The sequence below is a fragment of the Penicillium diatomitis genome (assembly GCF_028827545.1).
Source record: "Penicillium diatomitis strain IBT 30728 chromosome Unknown utg000003l_segment0_segment0, whole genome shotgun sequence".
NCBI lineage: Eukaryota > Fungi > Ascomycota > Eurotiomycetes > Eurotiales > Aspergillaceae > Penicillium > Penicillium diatomitis.
Genome location: NW_026623175.1, coordinates 1,790,309 through 1,808,955, shown reverse-complemented (window position 1 = coordinate 1,808,955; position 18,647 = coordinate 1,790,309). Strand labels below are relative to the sequence as shown.

The 18,647-nt window shown below is 51.4% G+C and overlaps 5 protein-coding genes across 5 annotated transcripts; 3 read left to right on the top strand and 2 right to left on the bottom strand.

Moving 5' to 3' along the window:
• Nucleotides 1–5,376: 5,376 nt before the first annotated feature.
• N7539_002826 (Secondary metabolism regulator laeA) lies at nucleotides 5,377–5,934 on the top strand (the record flags this gene model as incomplete). Its single annotated transcript, XM_056932429.1, has 1 exon — nucleotides 5,377–5,934. One exon carries the CDS (start codon nucleotides 5,377–5,379, stop codon nucleotides 5,932–5,934), a length of 558 nt encoding a protein of 185 aa, XP_056792388.1.
• A 23-nt stretch (nucleotides 5,935–5,957) lies between these two features.
• N7539_002825 (class I SAM-dependent methyltransferase) lies at nucleotides 5,958–6,863 on the top strand (the record flags this gene model as incomplete). Its single annotated transcript, XM_056932428.1, has 1 exon — nucleotides 5,958–6,863. The coding sequence occupies one exon, from the start codon at nucleotides 5,958–5,960 to the stop codon at nucleotides 6,861–6,863; it is 906 nt and encodes a 301-aa protein (XP_056792387.1).
• Nucleotides 6,864–11,255: 4,392 nt separating this feature from the next.
• N7539_002824 (putative cyclin-dependent protein kinase complex component) lies at nucleotides 11,256–13,063 on the bottom strand (the record flags this gene model as incomplete). The annotated part of the gene is made up of 2 exons (XM_056932427.1): nucleotides 11,256–11,540; nucleotides 11,672–13,063. The coding sequence occupies 2 exons, from the start codon at nucleotides 13,061–13,063 to the stop codon at nucleotides 11,256–11,258; spliced, it is 1,677 nt and encodes a 558-aa protein (XP_056792386.1).
• A 1,316-nt stretch (nucleotides 13,064–14,379) lies between these two features.
• Nucleotides 14,380–14,873, top strand: N7539_002823 (uncharacterized protein; the record flags this gene model as incomplete). Its single annotated transcript, XM_056932426.1, has 2 exons — nucleotides 14,380–14,546; nucleotides 14,588–14,873. 2 exons carry the CDS (start codon nucleotides 14,380–14,382, stop codon nucleotides 14,871–14,873), a joined length of 453 nt encoding a protein of 150 aa, XP_056792385.1.
• A 2,535-nt stretch (nucleotides 14,874–17,408) lies between these two features.
• N7539_002822 (uncharacterized protein) lies at nucleotides 17,409–17,984 on the bottom strand (the record flags this gene model as incomplete). Its single annotated transcript, XM_056932425.1, has 1 exon — nucleotides 17,409–17,984. The coding sequence occupies one exon, from the start codon at nucleotides 17,982–17,984 to the stop codon at nucleotides 17,409–17,411; it is 576 nt and encodes a 191-aa protein (XP_056792384.1).
• Nucleotides 17,985–18,647: the final 663 nt, after the last annotated feature.

Genomic DNA, 18,647 nt, shown 5'->3' with positions numbered 1-18,647 from the left:
TTTGAAATCTTTTTTTTTTCAATTTCTCTCCTCTTGGAGTATAGGTAAAACTTCCGGGGGCGGGAACTTGCAGCGAGTGCCAGAAATGGGGTTGAGAATTTACGATCTCGGATGGGACCAAGTATTATTGGTCAATCGGTCTGGTTAGCGAGACAGGTGGCTCTCCTTGCTTCCTGCAGCGTGTGGGTTGTCGGACAGAAGACACTGCGTTGTGGTGTGCGTGTGAGCGAGTGTGTGTATGTTACACAATAGTCGGAAACTAGAGAGGAATTCGAAGCCAAGAGGGGGATTGCCCTTTTTGGGCAGACCTGTGGGGCTTGCCGTGCATTTTCCGTTCTTTTTCTCCCTCAAAATCCAATGGTTCCCTAAATCATATTCCTCACTGCACATGCTCATACATTATTATTTTTGACATTGTTGCAGACCACAGAGTGCGGAGGACGTTGACAGCTGAGACAGTGTTGTGCTACACCGGTAATATCAGGGGGCGGTTAGACATTCTTTGTGTTTGAGGACTACTCCCTTGGCTTCGTCGGGACGATCTTGGGTAGTGCCTCCCATGCTTCTAATAAATTCGTGACGGACCTAGAACCGAAGAGTCTACAGTATGAGTCCTGACGGGCAAGGATATTGTATTCCTAGACAACACGATTCAAGAATGGTGCCCACATCTAACCCTATCGGATCACAGATGGAGGCAAAAAGAGCGCAGCAGGCTCTCGAGATGAAGATCAATTGAAGCACCAGCCAGGTGTCAGTGGCACCAGTGGACGTGGCGTGAGCTACACTCCACAAGGCTGCGGTGCTAAGGGTAGCTTCGTCCCAAGGCAGCAGGGGTCGGCGAGGAATGGGGAGCCGATCTTTGATATCTCCGTGCGAATGACCAGGCCTAGTGTGGTCCGTTTGGGGTCGGTATTGATATCCTGTATGTATTTGCAACGGCACACCAGCTGGCAGCCAGCCGTTGAGCCGTTTTAATCGGGAAGTGCCTTTTCTCGCAAAGACGCATATGTCCAAACTTGGAATGACAAGAAGACGTTGTAGGAGGCGCAAAGTGTTCTGGTGATCAGCATTAAATTGAGCTCGCGAAGTCACGACTTTTAGAACGCAGCCCACAGGGGTGGTCGCCGTTGCCACGATCACAAGATGATCGCAATGGCGGGTTAATGGCCCAGTGGAGGCAAGCCACTGTATGCCGAGACGTCGGGCGACGCAGACGAACAATCATCGAAGGTTTCGTGCCAATAATGACACTCGAAAGTCGAGAGAAAGAGGTGTGCGCTGTGCACTGTGCAGTACTGCAGTATAGTGTTCTATTGTTGGCCAAGCTGCGACCATGTATCAAGAGAAATGGTGTATGGAAAACAGCAAGGCTGAAAGGCGGCTGCTCGTTGAGCGCATCTTCATCATCGCAGGGGTGTCGATAGCCAGAGGATGTCCAGCAAGCGGAAAATGCCGCCTCGACCAGAGAGCCCAGAGACTCGTCAGAATACTACATGTACAATCATAGTACAATGGGTGGTCCCATAAGTAGTAGACCGCTCGTCGGTGCAAATTGCAAATGGCAACGGACAAGACCCGGGAGGTCGGGAAATTGGGACATGCGCGAGTCAGGGTTGCGACATGCAAATGGACCGTGCGCTGCTGCGTAGCGCGTACCGGTGAGCCGGTAGAAGTAAAAGAGGCGACTCCGGCGAGTCATGGACCACAAATACAGCATCCACCCAAAGAAGAAACTTCAACGAAAAGAAAAGATTTCCCCTAATACGGTAGTAGTAATAGTAGTGGTACACTATGGTAGTAGTGTAATCCATTGTACAGACGAACCAGGATTTGCGGCCGAGACCAGACCCCGGGCGCTCACTAGTTTCGTGCAGCGTCGCATCGACCGATCCCGAGACGGTGGGAGCAGCAACTGAGAGAGGGTCAGTGCAGGCTGCACTCTGTAGAGCGTTAGACCAGATGGACCAGAGAGAGACTAGGTTGCAGAGTGCTTAGGAGTTGTAAAGATGGATCGGCTGATCCAGTCCGTCACAGGCGCTACAGGGCTTTGTCCAACCCCAGAGCGTGCCCTGTACTTAGGTGCTGTATGAGCGTCGCGAATAGCGCAGTCACTTGGGCAGACTCGGGAACGCAAATTGTTATCATCATCGTTCATCATACATCATTCTCTGGCGCAGCAGCACTCGAACCAGTGACGAAGGGCGCAAATTTTGGCTTTCGGTGCCCCCGATGGATCGGTTCAGATCACGACCAGGCGACCCGTGGCGCGAGGATACAGGCTACCATCACCTTCAGCGCCCGGGGAGACCCAAAGGATTCAATGACAATAACCCAGGAAAAACCAGAGGGGCTCAGGAGAGTGGTAATCAGAGGCGTGACGCGATCAATGGGAGCTGACTGGGCGCCACACTTGGGAGACTTCCCGGCAAACCCAGCGCCTCGGTAGACAGCCTAATAATGCCTACGCTGCTGCTGTGTTGCTGCATGATCGGTGTATTGCTTGGTCTGTCTATTGCGATGACAGATGCAAGGCCGTTCGGCGTGTTGGTTGCGTTCAGGTACCCAGAAGGTAGTTCTTTACAACGGCGTGCCATTTCTGACTCATGGGTCGAGACGGAGCGGATCTTCTGCTGGGCAGCTCTCATTTGCGAAGAAAAATAAAAGCCTGGAAAAGAGAAAGGAGACGATCAGATCAGTCTCGGCCTACAACGCGAGGATCGTACTCTGAGTACGCAAACCAAAAGGCCCAGACGGACCGCATCCCGCGCGGGCGTTAGTGGACCCAAGGTCGATCCCACTCCCGAACCCAAGCAGGAGATGATCTCGAGGATATTTGGTCAGAATCAAGGGAAGACCACGTTAACGGTCAACCGAATAGCAATCATCATGCACATAGTGGAGAGCAAATGACGCATTTCGTCATCAGTATTCAGGGGGCAGAGAGAGAAGGAGGTGAAGGAGGTGAAGGAGGAGGAGGAGGAGGAGGAGGAGGAGGAGGAGGAGGTTCTTAGCGAGGATACAAGGCAAGTCCTCATCGGCTCACTTCCGTTTCTGTCCGCGCTGCAGGCCTTTTCTCAACCTCATAGTACTTGCATTCTCACGCCTTTGTAGATAGTCTCATGACTATTTCAGGTGGTCATACCTGCGCGAGATCCGGTAACAGACTGGACAAAGGCCAATGGCATTCCATTTGAGTGGAAATGCGGGCAAAGTACAATGTACATACATAGTCAGATGTACTTCGATCAGCTTTGGATTGGGCACGTGTGCTTGTGTGTGGAGCCATGGACAAAAGTGGCACAAGTACACAATCCACAGAGCTGACCTTTGTCACCGCCCATATTGAAGGGTCAACTCAGTTGGAAGGGCGAAGGAGAGTGATGGTGTCGATACAGTCCAACAGTGATGTTGAAGACCCAGACAGCAAAAGGAGTGGACGACTCCGTTGTCCTCTCCATCACGGCTCAAATTGGAGGGACCCGTGATTGCTCGAGAGGCTCATTATCCAGTACCTTTGTGAGTCTAGAGACGCCGAGCTGGAAGTACTGTGACCTGCTACACTCGCTGTCTTGTACTTGACTGTCCTTGGTAAGTTAGTACCACTACCCACGTACGGGCGCAGCCTGGGTGGTACTCTCCTACTGGAGTGTAGCACCGGAAGATCTGAGCCTCTAAATGCTATTCTCGAGCAGATTTGTCTCTGAGAATTGTTTTAGGCTCTGACTCTCTTCTCAACATCAGTGCGACGACATTGAGCTCTCTAGATAGCTGAGGTAGTCTCTCAGTTCAACTAGTAGGGTATCCCTCTAGGGATCTATGGTCCTGTTGCTTCGAGGATCATCCAGTGGACCAACAACCATCGGGTTCACGAGGCTAGACCGCCAGGCACCCTTGTGTTGACTCGGTAAGGCTGCGGTAGGAAGTTGGCAGCATTGAACAGTTACCGAGTCTACCAAGTTCGTCGAACTGCTCTTCCAGATACCGAACCTGCGTGCTCTCTGTTTCTGCAATACTGGTGGTGAGCGAGTAGTTTGCTCGTTCTCACTGAGTGTGCTCTATGTCTTTAGCTCTTCATTATTTTGACTTCTCAATCTGAATGTCTCTTGCGTGTTTTTTGAGAGCGCTGTTTGAGATCATTTTACTTTCTTATTTTATTTTGGGTTGTTCTTATTTTTTTTTTTTTTTCGCAATTTCCATTTTTATTTTCCCAATTTCCAGCGAGGTCTATACTTACCGTATTCGGCAGAGAACTCCACTCCCGTGATGGTCCACTCTGGCATACACACCTTCGTCCGTCGTCGGTCCCGACGGAGAGGCACTTCACCCCCCGATCAGCCATCGGTGCGTTAGCGTCCAGTCTTTCGGGGAATGCGCTTCTTTTCCAATTGTCGTCTCGTCTCTTCTTCACAAGACCCTTCCCCCCCCTCCCCCGCGCTGATTTCTCGTGAAGAGCCTGTCCCCGATCGGGATACTCTGGGATTTTCTCTTCGCAAGGGAAACGCTCCTCTTCTCACTTACACCCTCTCCTCCACATGTACGGTTCGGATCGTGTTCGGTGACGCTGCTGTCCGCCCTCTCACCCTCGACCATCCTCACCATCTTGACCATTCTGACCGTCCCAGGTCCCTCAGTGGTCCACCGTTCTCCCTCGTCATCCACCCGTGGGCCCCGGGCCCCGACCAGAGTCAGTGGCTACACAACCTTAACCTAGCCCAGGTCGCATTGCCGCCGCTCTTCCCCCCCTCGTGGTCCCTTTTCCTACCCTCTGTCTCCTCTGCTTTATTTCGGCCGGTCATCCATCTCGCCGAATTGCTCGAGAGCTATTCTTGACAGGGTGCTCAGGTGCTCACGGGATAGAGCCAGGTTCACAACCACAGTGATCTGTACGAGACTGTGCATCAAATACCCGGTGGCTCTCGCGCCCGCCAACAGCGTCTCGGAACTGTTGACCTTCACCCGATCTCCCGGCGGAAACGGCGAGTGAACTGTCTATTGTGAGTCGACCATCGATCTGCGTCCGCCTCTCAACAATCCACGCCTTGTCAATTGCTCTGTCTCGTTCCGTATCGGCCGCCCGCATTTCGGAGCAAAGTCGTGCTTAGACCATCACAAGCTCCCTCCTTGCGTGCCGCCTGTGCTGCTCGCATTGTCCGTTGCCTCGCCGCGCCGATTGCCTCGAGATAGCATGTGGCTGAAGTGACATTGCTCGGTTGGTAATTTGCTTCCCGATCGCGCTGCACTCGTACGGCCGCTGCCCACAGCGACCGCGATTGCCGTCTCGACCAGTATTTCGAAGAGTCACTCGAATCTGTAATCAAGTCCAACTTCTCAAGTCGGACCCGACGACAGTCGGCACGACTCGCTCGTGTGGTAATGTTGACCGATGAACAATCCGGTCGAAATCGGCTGCCGCCGATGTTGACGTCCCCTCCACCACCAAAGCGACACAAGTCCGAATCGACGTCGGCTAGTGATGCTGGTCGCGCATCACGATACTACCATGCCGGCTCGGTCCCGTCGAGCGAACGATACTATTCATCTTCCATTCCCGCGACCGATCGCTTCCAGCCATCCTCCATTCCTCCACATGACCGCCACCCATCTGCGTCAATACCGGCTACGGACCGCTACCAATGCTCCCCAGTGCCAGCGGGGGAACGGTCGCGCCAGACCTCAACCGCCATGGACATCTATACCATCACCGATCGGAACCCAGCTGATAAAGATGGCGATCGGAGAACAGGGCGATTCCTCAGCAATGGGTCTGTCGCCTCCCAAAGATCACAAGCCTCTCGTGCTTCGGGGTCATCACCGCCTGTCATTATCACGAATCGCAAGTACGTCGTTTTGCCTTCCTTCCCCAGCTCCCAAACAAATGCGTCTCCAATTCAAGTATCTGGACCGCTTTTCACTGCTTCGATATACTCCTAGCATTATGATCCTAATTGGCTGACATGGACGTTGTAGAATTCCAGAAAAGTACCCACCGTACAAGGAAAACAATCGTCTCTATCACTCCTACCGCAAAGGCACCTACATGTTACCCCTGTGATGACGAGGAACAAGACCGTCTTGACATTTTCCACAAGTTGTTCACCGTCGCTCGTGTGTCAGACGGTCTCATGTACGCACCTCGTCCGAGAGGATCGCGTATCCTTGATCTGGGTTGCGGAACGGGGATATGGAGTATCGAGGTGGCCAACAAATACCCGGATTCTTTCGTAGTGGGTGTCGATCTAGCACCGATTCAGCCGCAAAATTATCCTTCCAATTGCGACTTTTACGCGCCCTTCGACTTTGAAAGTCCCTGGGCTCTCGGGGAAGATTCCTGGGATCTGATTCATATGCAGATGGGGTGTGGTAGTGTGGCTAGCTGGCCCAGCCTTTACCGTCGCATCTTCTCCCACCTGCGGCCTGGTGCCTGGTTCGAACAGGTGGAAATCGACTTTGAGCCGCGTTGCGATGATCGATCGCTGAGTAACCTCGCCCTTCGACATTGGTACACCGCATTGAAGCGCGCCACAGAGTCCACAATGCGTCCTCTGGCTCATAGCTCACGGGAAACCATACGAAATCTGCAAGAAGCGGGGTTTACCGAGATTGACCACCAGATGGTCGGGCTGCCACTGAATCCCTGGCATAGCGATGAGCACGAGCGCAAAGTGGCCAGCTGGTATAATCTAGCCATTTCAGAAAGCGTGGAAACACTCAGTCTCGCGCCTTTCAGCCGGGTATACGGCTGGCCCTTGGACAAAATCAAGCGTCTTGCAACGGACGTCAAGACAGAGGCATTCAACAAGGACTTGCACTGTTACAACATTCTGCATATCTATCAGGCTCGCAAGCCAACGGCTGCCTAGCTATGATATGTTTCTTTTTTCCTTTCTTTCTTCCGCAAATATTTTGCCTGCCCTCTAAATCGATCTTGCGACGATGCGATGTGGGTTGATGCTGAGTTCTGAGCTTCCGATGATGACCTGTTTTGGTTCTTTGGCCCTTCTTTTTTCAATTCTCAATGCATATGAGGGATGAGCATGGCTCGGCGTTTGGAGACTGATTATTGACATTGCCAATTTGCCCATGTCATGTCACTTCATCTTCAATTTTTCCTTTCTCAACGACTTCCCTTCTCTATTTTTCCCTTCTCTTTGACCCTTTTTGCTGTGTATGAGATAATACCCTAGTGTCTCCCTTGTTGGGGTGAAATTTGCTATATTCACGGAGATTAATGTCAGCAAAGGACCACTGCTTTGGTGCTGTGCTATTCCTCCACCTGCTGAAACTGACAGCACTACCCGATTTCGTAGCATTGCCGTTCATTCGAGCTGTTGACATCCGTTGATGACAGCGATAGATTCACCTTGGTCATTAAGACGCCATGTGCGTGTGTGATCATCGGACCGGCCCGAGATGCTTAGGCTGAGGGGTCGATCAGACTGATTGTGTTTGTCATGGCAGGACTGGTCCAACAGGATTCCCTCTGTCTTATCAACTAAGACCAGATCGAATACCGTTTGCGTGCTGGAAGCAGTGGGCATCGGCCTCGCATTGTCTCCCATGGTCTGAAGCTGTGTAGTCAACTTCAACCCAGTATTGACGTGATGACTCAGCCAGAATCGACCACACCACAGTGTCGCAACCAATGAGAAAATCAGTAAGAAAAATACAATTGAGACAGGCAAGCAACCCCAAGCCTGGGAAGTTGAATTTGGGGACTCGAAAATTGATAAACTTAAGTGATCCAGGCTATTTGATCCTTGCTTGAGATCAGGGGATTGGATGAGAAATGAGAACAAAAAATAAGCGGCCCGAGCCGCGAATCGAACGCGGGTCACGCCCAAACGTAATCGGATTTTCTCCGACTGGATCTTGGTGACCCGAAGGGCGTATTCTACCACTAGACCACTCGGGCTGTCGGTAATGATTTAAGTGTCATTGAGGTTATATCACGGACATGATCAACGTCCGGAAAGCGAATATCGTAGGTAGTCTAGTAGTGGAAGTGTTTCAGGGATTTCCCGACCCCCCTCACTGTCACAGTCAGTTACCATGATATCTCATTTGTTTCAAAGATCCAGATTCATGGTTTCCAGCGCTTTTGCCTGCCAAATCACCACCTATCTGTATCCCCAAATAACTACACCAATCATCTTCACAGGCGTGCACGGGTATCGGAGCATGCACATGTACGGCAACCGGAAGACTATGAGCCCAGTACAGACTACAGCCAAGTTCTACTGTGAGATTTTGAGCCCACCAGCCACAGAGATACACTGATATGAAAACACATTTAATCGACGAAGCCCACACATGAGCTATCTGCCTGAGCCCGCCAGGCTGTCCGTAACACGGCTTGCATGCAAGACGGCAACATGTCAGCATTCACACTGCGCTGATATCACCGGACCTCCGCTTAGGTATCATTCTCGGATGTTGCGGATGGCCTCGCATGCGACAATAATACTCGACCATATTTGAGCCACCAAAATCCTTGATTCAACTCTCGATCAAGGACACTACCGCTCAGCCGTGCAGACTCAACGTGCAAGGGCTATGGACCTTTACGAGGGTAATAGGGGTTATGAGTCGACACCTTTCTCGGGCTATGACATATATGTCATTGCAGGAACAGGAAGAGTTCACAGTGAACTAAGACAATCCTACATGAGCGGGTGACTCCAGGAAGAAGTCTGATCAATTCAATATGAAAAATCTCTGCTCTCTATCGATGAGAACAATCCCGCTATGTCTAACTCAGATTGAAATACGTCAGAACCAAAAAAAAAAAAAAAAAAAGGTAGAAAGGGGGGGTTCATTTAGCCACCACTCTTGTCTTCTTTTCTGAACTGACGGTCCTGATATGATGACCGGACCAAAGATTAACATTCCCATTCATCAGAAAATGAATTAAGCTTCGGGCCGGGAACGGGATAGCCGTCTTTTTAGACTTGCGGAAAGCGGGGAAGTGGAGCCATTCATCCAGTGTCTTTGTGGCATGTGTCAATCACCATCTGAGTCATGTCACTTACTTCCTTCGAGTCATGTACTAGGTACTTTGAAGGTAGGCATATGAAAGCTCAGATATGGTACTTGGTCTCGATTTTGCTGGAGGTATCTTATCTATTGATCAGGGCCTTACTGCTTCCAAAACAGGAGAGGCAAGTCTCGATGGAACTTACACACTTCCAGAGAAATTCGAGGCAAATCGGAAGATCGATGTTTATCTACAAGACTCCTCGTATCACGTTCCACGCGACATGTTGGCATACCAGTTTGCGAGGGGATGTCTAAGAAGAATGGATTTCGTCGGCATTCAAGGGGTGTGCAAATTATATCGGAACTTCTTTTCTCCCCATCCTACAAGATTCACAATGATGGCGCGGATGTTACTTCTTCACTACCCATAGAGACACCTTGGGCACTAGCACTAAGATGATATTCATTTCATCTGCTATATTTGCAACGTATGCTGCAGCCCCGTCTAGATCCATGAGAATACCTGGTCGAAGGAGCACATACAACCACGACAGACATATCCTGACTGTCGCCTGGATGAGACCCTCTCCACTCTCATCATTTTATAACACCATCGTACCTCGCACCCCCAACCACAAAGCCGTATTAACTACCCAACCAGGATGGACTTTCCAACGCTAGTGATTTGCCATCCACGATCTTGCCAACCTTGATCGCATCAATTCACACCCTAGGAAGTATATCAAATGATCCCTCGCACTCGACTGACCTGTCATCTTCCAGCGCGGCATCCATCACCAGTAGAACTCATCCTAGTCTTGTCATAAGTTACTGTGTAATGGACACTGCGCAGAATAGCGATCGTTCATTCACCCGTCTCTAAAGGCTGCGCATATACTTGCCAGGACGGGACTTCATCAAACTGCGACTCCCGGTGACAGAACACTTTGAGGTTCCCGAGTGGCAACAAGTCAGGCGTCGTCGATGCGCGCACGTCCTCCTCCAGTACCTGGGCGTTTGACAAGCAAGACACCATGTCAATTGGCTCACTTTGGATGGGAAACGTCCTCGCATGGGTGATGTCTAGAAGATTGACGTCAATGGATGGTGTCTGTCATTACAAACGACAGAAGTCACCCTAAATCAGGCATGATATGGTCGTCTGGAGCGAACAAAAAAGCAAGTGGAAAACTAGTACGCGAGTGAACGATTTCTTTGTAGGTGTCTTCTCGAGTCGTGACATTGAAACTCCATCTGCTACGGCAACTTCATTCAGAAATCTTGGCGATTCCGTGGGAGTTTGGATGCGTGACCTCCAGCTCCGACACACGGACCATGCCTGACATAGTTCCCACCAAAGACGGGCTGAGAGAATATTAATAGGCAAGCTCCACCAGTCTACTCGTCTCCAATTGTAATACGGTAACCCGACACACTCAAGGGACATTGTAACAATGGAAAAAGGTAGGATTAGTCAAGCAGAAGATCAACTCTACCGAAAAACAAATCAGCCTCACTAGCACCACGATTCAACGGAACCCAACGCAAGATGTACCAATAATATCGCTCAAAAAGACAAAGAGAGAAACAAGCGTAAAGTCGGACGAGAAACGCCCACAACACCAGACCATGTCGATCGCTGGACAGAGGATCGAAGAGGGGGAAACTAAATAGAAAGATAAGGGGTAACAGATTGAGAAAAAGAAGAGTGAGGATCGCCATATCGTACGAACCAGACAAGGACCGAGGAAGAAGAAGAAGAAGAAGAAGAAGAAGAAGAAGAGGCAGAATCAAACCGGAGGGAAAGCTCAAAATTTGTCCAGGCAATTAAAATCCGGACCAAAGGCTAGCAGAACAAGGTGCGTCAATGGTCTGAGGATGGAGAACAGCCGAAACTCTTCCAAGGCAGGAAGAAGGACATGAAGCATGGAATCGAGGGAGACAAGGATAGTGTTTCCGAATACACGAGTATTATATCAACACAACGAAATCTATTTCAGGCCGTGACGTATCAATGCACGATACAAAGGGTGGGTCCAAGTCATCACAAGAAGGGTGTCGAATGAAGGTAGAGACGACACTGTAAGAATATGACGAAAAAGATCTGGGGGGCAGAATGAGAAGAGGAACGCACAGCGTTCATGTGGTCAAAGGGTATTGAATTGAACTTTGTCAAAAGGCTGGGAACCCAGCATCAAGGGCGGGACTGATGCGAGGATGTACTAAATAGAGGTCTTGGCGAGTTGAGGGATGTTGAGCCGGATATGCGACCAGAATTAGGGCGGAGTAGGTGTCTGGCCAAAGTTATCTGGATCTCGGCGCTTGTCACGAGATCGCATGTACATCGCCTCGGAGGCAGAATCCGAGCGAGAATTGATGGGACGAGGCACAGATTGCTGATGATGGGCCTGCTGTTGCGCAATGACCTCGCGAGCATAGAATTCAACCAACATGGTCCCGTAGGACTCAAGCTCTTCAACCGAGATGGCCAGTCGGAAGTCATTCAGCATGAGAAATTGAAGCTCGAGGTGGTTGAGTTCCACCAGAGGTAGTCCTCCAACCTGCAGAGTAAAAAAAAGCCACAAATATATAAGCCAGTCTGTCCATTGAAAAGATGGCTTTACCGGGCGAAGTTCCGAGCCACCGGTCCTCGGGGAGGGAGGGAGGGAGGGGGGGGAGGGGCATCACAGACCTTTGCGTATCGCGAGTTGGTGTAGAAGACATCGGAAAAGAATTTACTGGCACATGTCACTCCAGCGATGACCAGGCGGTGAATGTTGAAGCTGTCAACGACGAAGAAATGGGAGAACGGATCGTCTTCATTCTGGGGATGGAGCGCGGGCGAGATGGTGGAGTCGGGATTGGGATCTTGCCCGGCCATGCGTGCGGAGGATGGTGGAGTCACTATGGAGGAGTCCTGGTGGTGTTGCGGCGTATGCGCACCGACTGAGTTGGTCGACGCAGTCCGTGACAGGTGTTCCGGGGTATGATCATAATGCTGTTGCCGGTCTAGGCCGTGCTGGCATTGGTTCACCAATTCCGTCATGCGGTCGAAGTAGACCAACAAGCTGAGGAAGACCTCGTAGGTAGTGGGACAGTACTTGTGGATGCGAGTCAAGTAGCTCAGGATGGTGATGCTCGGGACATTCTTGCCGTGAAAGGCGAGCACGCTGGTCGCTTGAGGACTCAGGTTACTCGTTCCATCGGGAGGGGGAATGTGGCGATGCACATGCTCATGGTGCTCGTCATTCGTGGTGGTAATCTTGGTCAGAAGGCCGGCGACCATCTCGATAATATCGGTGACGGGCATGGAGCTGATCTCGAACTGACGAGGGTGCGATGAATGACTTGAGAGGTGCGACCGATGGTTCTGGTGCAGAAACTCTTCACTGGCGAGGCTCTGAATATGTGACAGACTGTGCACGCGGATCCGGCTGGGGGAGGTGGCTTCGGATCCTCCGAGGGATTGCATGGAACGAATGGTCGGTCGCAAGCGCGGTGAATCGGGCGATGGATGGGACGAAGAGTGTGATGTCGCAGTCATGGCGTCGGCCGATGCGGCTGGGTGGCCCGTTGTCGTCGGGGTCGGCTGAGAATACTGAGGGGTGTGCGCATTGGAATGGGATGGATGATCGGGCGGAATGCCATAGTGTGAATGTGAGGTCATCGATGGTGGAGGCTGATGGTGAGCCGGCGTTTCGGCGGGCAGGTGAGACGAGGCGGCGACAACGGCAGCAGCGGAAGAAGAAGAAGAGGAGGAGGAGGAGAAGGAGGAAGAGGGGTGGGAGGAGACGATGACAGGAGTCTGGGAGTTGATGTAGGCGGGGATATCGCTTGCAGACGCGGGAAGCCGAGCAGAGTCCGAGCCAGTGGTCGGCGGGGCGGCGGTTGAGGTGGGGGTGGTATTGACGGAGGAGGATCTCGATCTGGCGTGGACGTCCACGGCGGACGCGGATGGAGCAGCTGCACTCGGGTGCGATGGGCGTGAGTAGACCGAGTTGGCGCTGCGCGCACCTCCTAACATGGTCGTATATGTACAGTCGACCTGGTTCGACGGAAGAGGATTCACGATCACGGAGCCCATATCAAGCCACTGAGACGCGCGGGGAGCGGACGAGAGACCTTCTGCTTTTGTTGATGGAACCACGGGTTAGTGGGTGCGAGCGCATGGGACCAGCGAGGATTTGAAGAGCACGACGAGGATGGAAGGATTCAATGAGGAAGTTGCAGCAAATGTGCCGGGAAACGAGCGGAGGACACGCGGTATGAGAGAGGAAGAGAGCAGAGGGAAGGGAACAGGGAACGGAAATGGAAACGGAGGGAGGTGTAGCAAGCTGCGCACGCCGACATACCAGGACACGGTAGACGCGCACTTCTGACGGCGGGTAAAGGAGGTACAGAGGAGAGAGGAAGGGCCGGCGAAGAGAGTTTGGTGTGATTGTGGTCCTTCGATGACGAGAGCACCGGGCAGTGGGCAGTGGACCACTGGACACTGGGTGCTTACAAGAATGGGTCTAGAAGCCAACAGGGAAGAACCAAGAAGGCGCTGTACAGGACAGCTTGAAGCGACCGGGGGAGCCAAGAACGTGCGACGCAGGCGACTCTACATCCAATGCATCGATGGACCCGGTGTAATTCCTGTTGGGTTGAGAGTGCAATTGGGATGGACTGGTGGAAGAGAGAGAGAGCGAACGAGCGATCGAGGATGAAGGAAGGTTCTCAAACGAGAGGCTGAGAGATGGCGAGACCGTCGGAGCAGAGAGCGACGGTTCCACGGTGAGGTCAGCGGAACTGGTGGGAACTTCAAGGGACTGATCCATCCAGTCCTTGGGTACCGGTCTGTCAGGTAGCTGCTGGTAGTGGGCCGAGGGCATGATGGGCCCTCGTACATCGTGTTGCATAAGTCGAGGTACATGACTGACGGGTCACTAGTACCTGCCGATAGTCTAAATCGACAGTACTCCTGCCTGTAGCCCTGCACTTAGTAGGTAGTAGGTACTACGAAAAGTAAAGCGTGGCAGGGTGGGCACTGGGCAGATACTGGAGGAGGTATCACGGTGTAAACCAGTGGAAAGCTCCTGTGTTCGAGGAGACTTGAAACGTGACAGAATGATAGTTCACTAAGAATCACGACTTGTGCCTCGTTTGCTCTCTGGGATAGGTCTTTGCTTTTCACTCGGTTGTCTCTCGAGATGTGCTGTCATACCAGGTCTCGTGGCACGTACGAGGCAAGGGAGAAGAAAAGAGGTACTAGTAGTCACAGTCAGTGGTCGAGCGGTAGTGTAAAACCGTACTGAACTACTGATAGCTATTCGATCCTGACATTGGTCCGGATCGAAACGATCCAGTGTGAGTGGACAGGTCGAATCAAAAGAAACGGTGAATCGCATGACAAGTGCGATGACTGCGTCGATAGTCAACATCGCCAGGATCATTCAGATGCGGTCACCCAGGATCCTTCCTCCCGGGTGGAGGACCGCCAGCACTCCCGAGGGATTGCGGCATCGAATCCACGCCCGTCATGGCAGGGATCTTGGATCTGTTTTGGTGGTCGGGTGGATGACTAGGTATGTCGGCCACGTACCTTATTATCATTGTACCTCCTAAGCTACTACTACTACTACTACTACTACTACTACTACTACTACTACTACTACTACTACTACTACTACTACTACTACTACTACTACTACTACTACTACTACTACTACTACTACTACTACTACTACTACTACTACTACTACTACTACTACTACTACTACTACTACTACGATCCAGCTCCTTCCTTGGCTTCAGATGAGCCAAACAAGCACGTGTTCTCCTTGTCTGACCGCTCCATGTGGATGGGGTGGTGTACAGTTGTACACCTCGAATCACGGGGTCGGAGACGATAATATTCAAGTGGTCAGATACACTAGAGTACGGATGTCTACAGTATGTACTCAGTGTACCTAACATGGTGTAGCTAGGTAGGTACATACATGTCGAAAATATGATGAGTTAGAGTATGAGTACAATACTGAGTCTACATACACTCTACACTCTGCTGACTAACTAGGGACTGAGTACTACTGTAGTTAACTAAGTTACCTGTACTACTTTAGTACTTAGTCAACAGTTAACACTACTTCCTACATTGATGGCTTGTTCCGGACTGTTGAATCTAGTCCGAGCTGCGGCTTATCTCTGGTGGATGCCTAGTACCTGACAGCGACGAATATTGTTCAAGGTCCATAGCAGGAGTACTGCCTCACGGTATGTGCGGCTGTACATCGGCTTATGCTCACTTTCCAGTTCCAAGCGGTTGGGACCCATGAAATGAGGAACTCATTGCACTGGACTGAGCCGGTAAGACTACCTAATGTCCCCATCTAATGCACTCCAACTTGCCAAGCTCGAACACGTGCTGATAAGAAAGACTCGATGAGCCACAGCTCCCGAATCAGTCCTCATCATCAACCCTTCAGACCGTCCAAGATCCAGCGATCAGACTGCCGATCGATACCATGACTGTGATCATGTCCTAATTTTAGGGTCCGTCTTCTGACTTCCGTCAGTCCTTTTTGAGGCAGACTTTAATCAACAAGAGTCTTGACGGGACAGACAATAGAAGAAGAAGGAGCAAGAAGAAGAGGGTGCAGGGAGTGAGGAGAGGGCGGAAGGCTTCGTCGGGCGAATGACCGTCCGTAAAGCATCCGCGTGGGTTAAACCAACCCGGCTGTAGTTCAGCACTACTTCAGTAGGACGTTCTGGGCCAACTCCTCCTTTCTATTCTCGTCCCACCGCATGAGAAGATTGACTTCTCCCTGATTCAATGGGCCAGGAAGCATGCCTAGACTCAGAGAGAACTGGAATGATTTGAATCTGATCAATCTGGAATCCTCGATCATGCTGCGAGAAAGTAGGTATAGATCGATCTCAACCAGCACTCACCAGTTGTTTGTGTGGAGTTTATATTCCACAGGTCACACCTTACGGGGTTGGGTCGGGAAGTGCTGGGCTGTAACACGTAGGAGAGCCACGTCCACTGTATCGCATGAAGATGAAATCTGCCAAGGGGGAGTTGGATCCTTGAGAAGCCTAGTACTAGGGTGAGTATACCAGCGCAGTGCTCTTATAGTTACCTATGTCTAGCTCCTTCTAACAACATTGCCACTAAATCAGTACTAAAGCTAGGTAGGGAGACTTCAACCTGCGGGCACTACCTACGAGCAACCCTGGAGGTCGTGATATATGGAACATCAGTCAGCCAGGCCCGGGTCTTTGACTATGAAAGATGTCCGGAAGCCCGATTTCCTGGAGGTGGCAGGTATGAGTAGATATTGATAGTCTGACCCCGCCACGAGAGGAACTCCTCATTCCACATCTATGTTCGAAGAGCAAAAAGTCACGGTCACACTGGAACGCTAATCGGACCCGACCCAAACTCTATCACCGAATCTCCGATCAGACGCTTCGCAGATAGAGCAAAACAGAGTTTCCAGAACCTTGAATGAGACCAGACTCAACGGTCGATCTCGTGTAGCGGAACAAATCAAGGATGAGTACGAAGTTCATCCGTGCACGACAGAGATTCGGGTCCGGTTTTAATCCAGAAAATGCTCTTGTCTCTCTCGCGACATTCGACTTGAACTACTTGGCACTTGGTGGATACACGAGGAAAAAAGCACCGTACTGCCCGGCGCCTGCCAAGTGATCCCCAATACATGCAGCTTTGTGATGGCCGTCTTATAAGTTATGAACATGACAAACATCTCTGTGCCCAGTGCCCAGTGCCTGTCTGGTACCTTACTACCCCCATAGTCAGTACTTATCTGCTAGGCTGATACTGAGTACCTACCTACTTACTCTACCATATTCTCGGGCACTGAACCTGTCGTATCATGATTCGTGTAGTACCCAAGTATGCACGTCCAGCGAGTAACGGGTACCAAAATAGCCCGTAGTACAGTATATGAACAAGTAAGCATTCGAATCTTCAAAAAAAAAAGACCTCCATCTCTGCTCGAGCTTGGCCTACGAATCAAGCACCATTCAAATCAACATCAACATCCGTCCATGATCCAGATCAACATCCACAGAGCATCAGCCATGACTTCCACTTTCCGGTCCTCAAAACGCCAAGGCGCTCCTCGAATACGGGACTTAGTTCAATAGACCCGTTGCATGCCCCATCCCATGATGTAATCGACCGGATGGGTGGATCGCAAGCACCGGTCCATATCAGGTTCGTGCACATTGGACCTTCGCAACGTATTCCAGTAAGACCAAGCAGTTATGTACTGTGTTGACTGCACAGTGCACTGTGAGTGTGAGGTAGGCACCATTCTCACGCAGTTACGATCGACTTCAGCTTCCTCTTCTGTCCCGAGTGCACGTGCTTGAGCATCCAGTCGTGGTCACATGTTCGCGTTCTCGTACGTATTCTCCTACACGACCAACTTCGTGATCCGCATTTTGTGCGCGTACAAGTTCACGTACATGTTCTCGATCAGCCTCACGATCTCCTTCAAGGTCTCGAGGTCGTACGTGGCTCTGCCTCTGTTCGCGTAGACGTACTCCCTGCCGTGCTCGGTCAGCTTCGGCTGTATGGCCCTGAAGTTCTTCACGGACGGGGTTCTGGCCTCGGTGTAGCCCACGAGCCTGGGGGACATCGAGGAGAAGGCCGAGCACAGGTCCTTCATCGCGACGCCGCATCTGATCGCCATCACGGACGTGGCCGCTAACGCCTGCAACTCCGAGCACGCGGGATCGTGGATCGACCCGGCCGTGACCTTGTTGACGTTGTTGCGGTAGAACGTGTAGATGGCCGTCCTGATGTCCGTGGGTGGATGCTCGTACGCTTCGGCCACGGCGAGACACAGGGAGACGAATTTCAACCTGACCTTGTTCGTGATGTCGTGCTCGTCCAGCCCCTTCTCCTTGCCCAGGTACTTCCTCAGGTTGTAGATCACGAGTCGACGTCCGATGCTGCGGTTGATCGCCTTCTTCTCCGTGAACGACATCTTGTCCGCGGCCAGGAGCTCGTTCGCAGCCGGGCCCCAGAGCGGGAAGTCGTCCCTGATCCCATGGAAGAAGTTCCATTGATCTAGTCAGAATCCAATGGGATGGAGACAGCGGAAGAGGGGGAGGGGGACTGCTCTCTTCATTGTTCGTTTCTCGTATCTTGACCTCTGAACAATCTCCCTGTTTTGGAGCATGAACCCTGACTTTATGCGACGTGAGAATGAATCAAGGCATTCTTTGTCTGCCTCCGATACGTTCAGTCTGGATGAATCATCCGGTGCTGGAGGTCAAGTGAGATTGTCGGATATTCGGTGCGACTACAGCGTTTACTCATTGGCATATCAGTTCCATTGCTTCAGGTTCCTTTGCCTGTGAAGAATCTTCTTAGCCTTCCGAAGCTGTCATATCTCTCAAAATTACTACCAGGACCTAAGTACCCAGTATCTACAAGCCTGTGTCGATTGATTCTGTTGCCTCCATACTCTCTGGTCGATTGTCAGGCAAGAGCTTCACCTCGAGCTAGAATCAGTCGTCCTGGTCATGTAGCAACACCCTCGTGTGCCTGGTCTGTGAATGAAGCTGAAGGTCATCCAGGCGACCAAACTCCGCCCGCACCACGAGACTGGCATGTCTGCAATCATACTCACAATGGAAAGAGATAA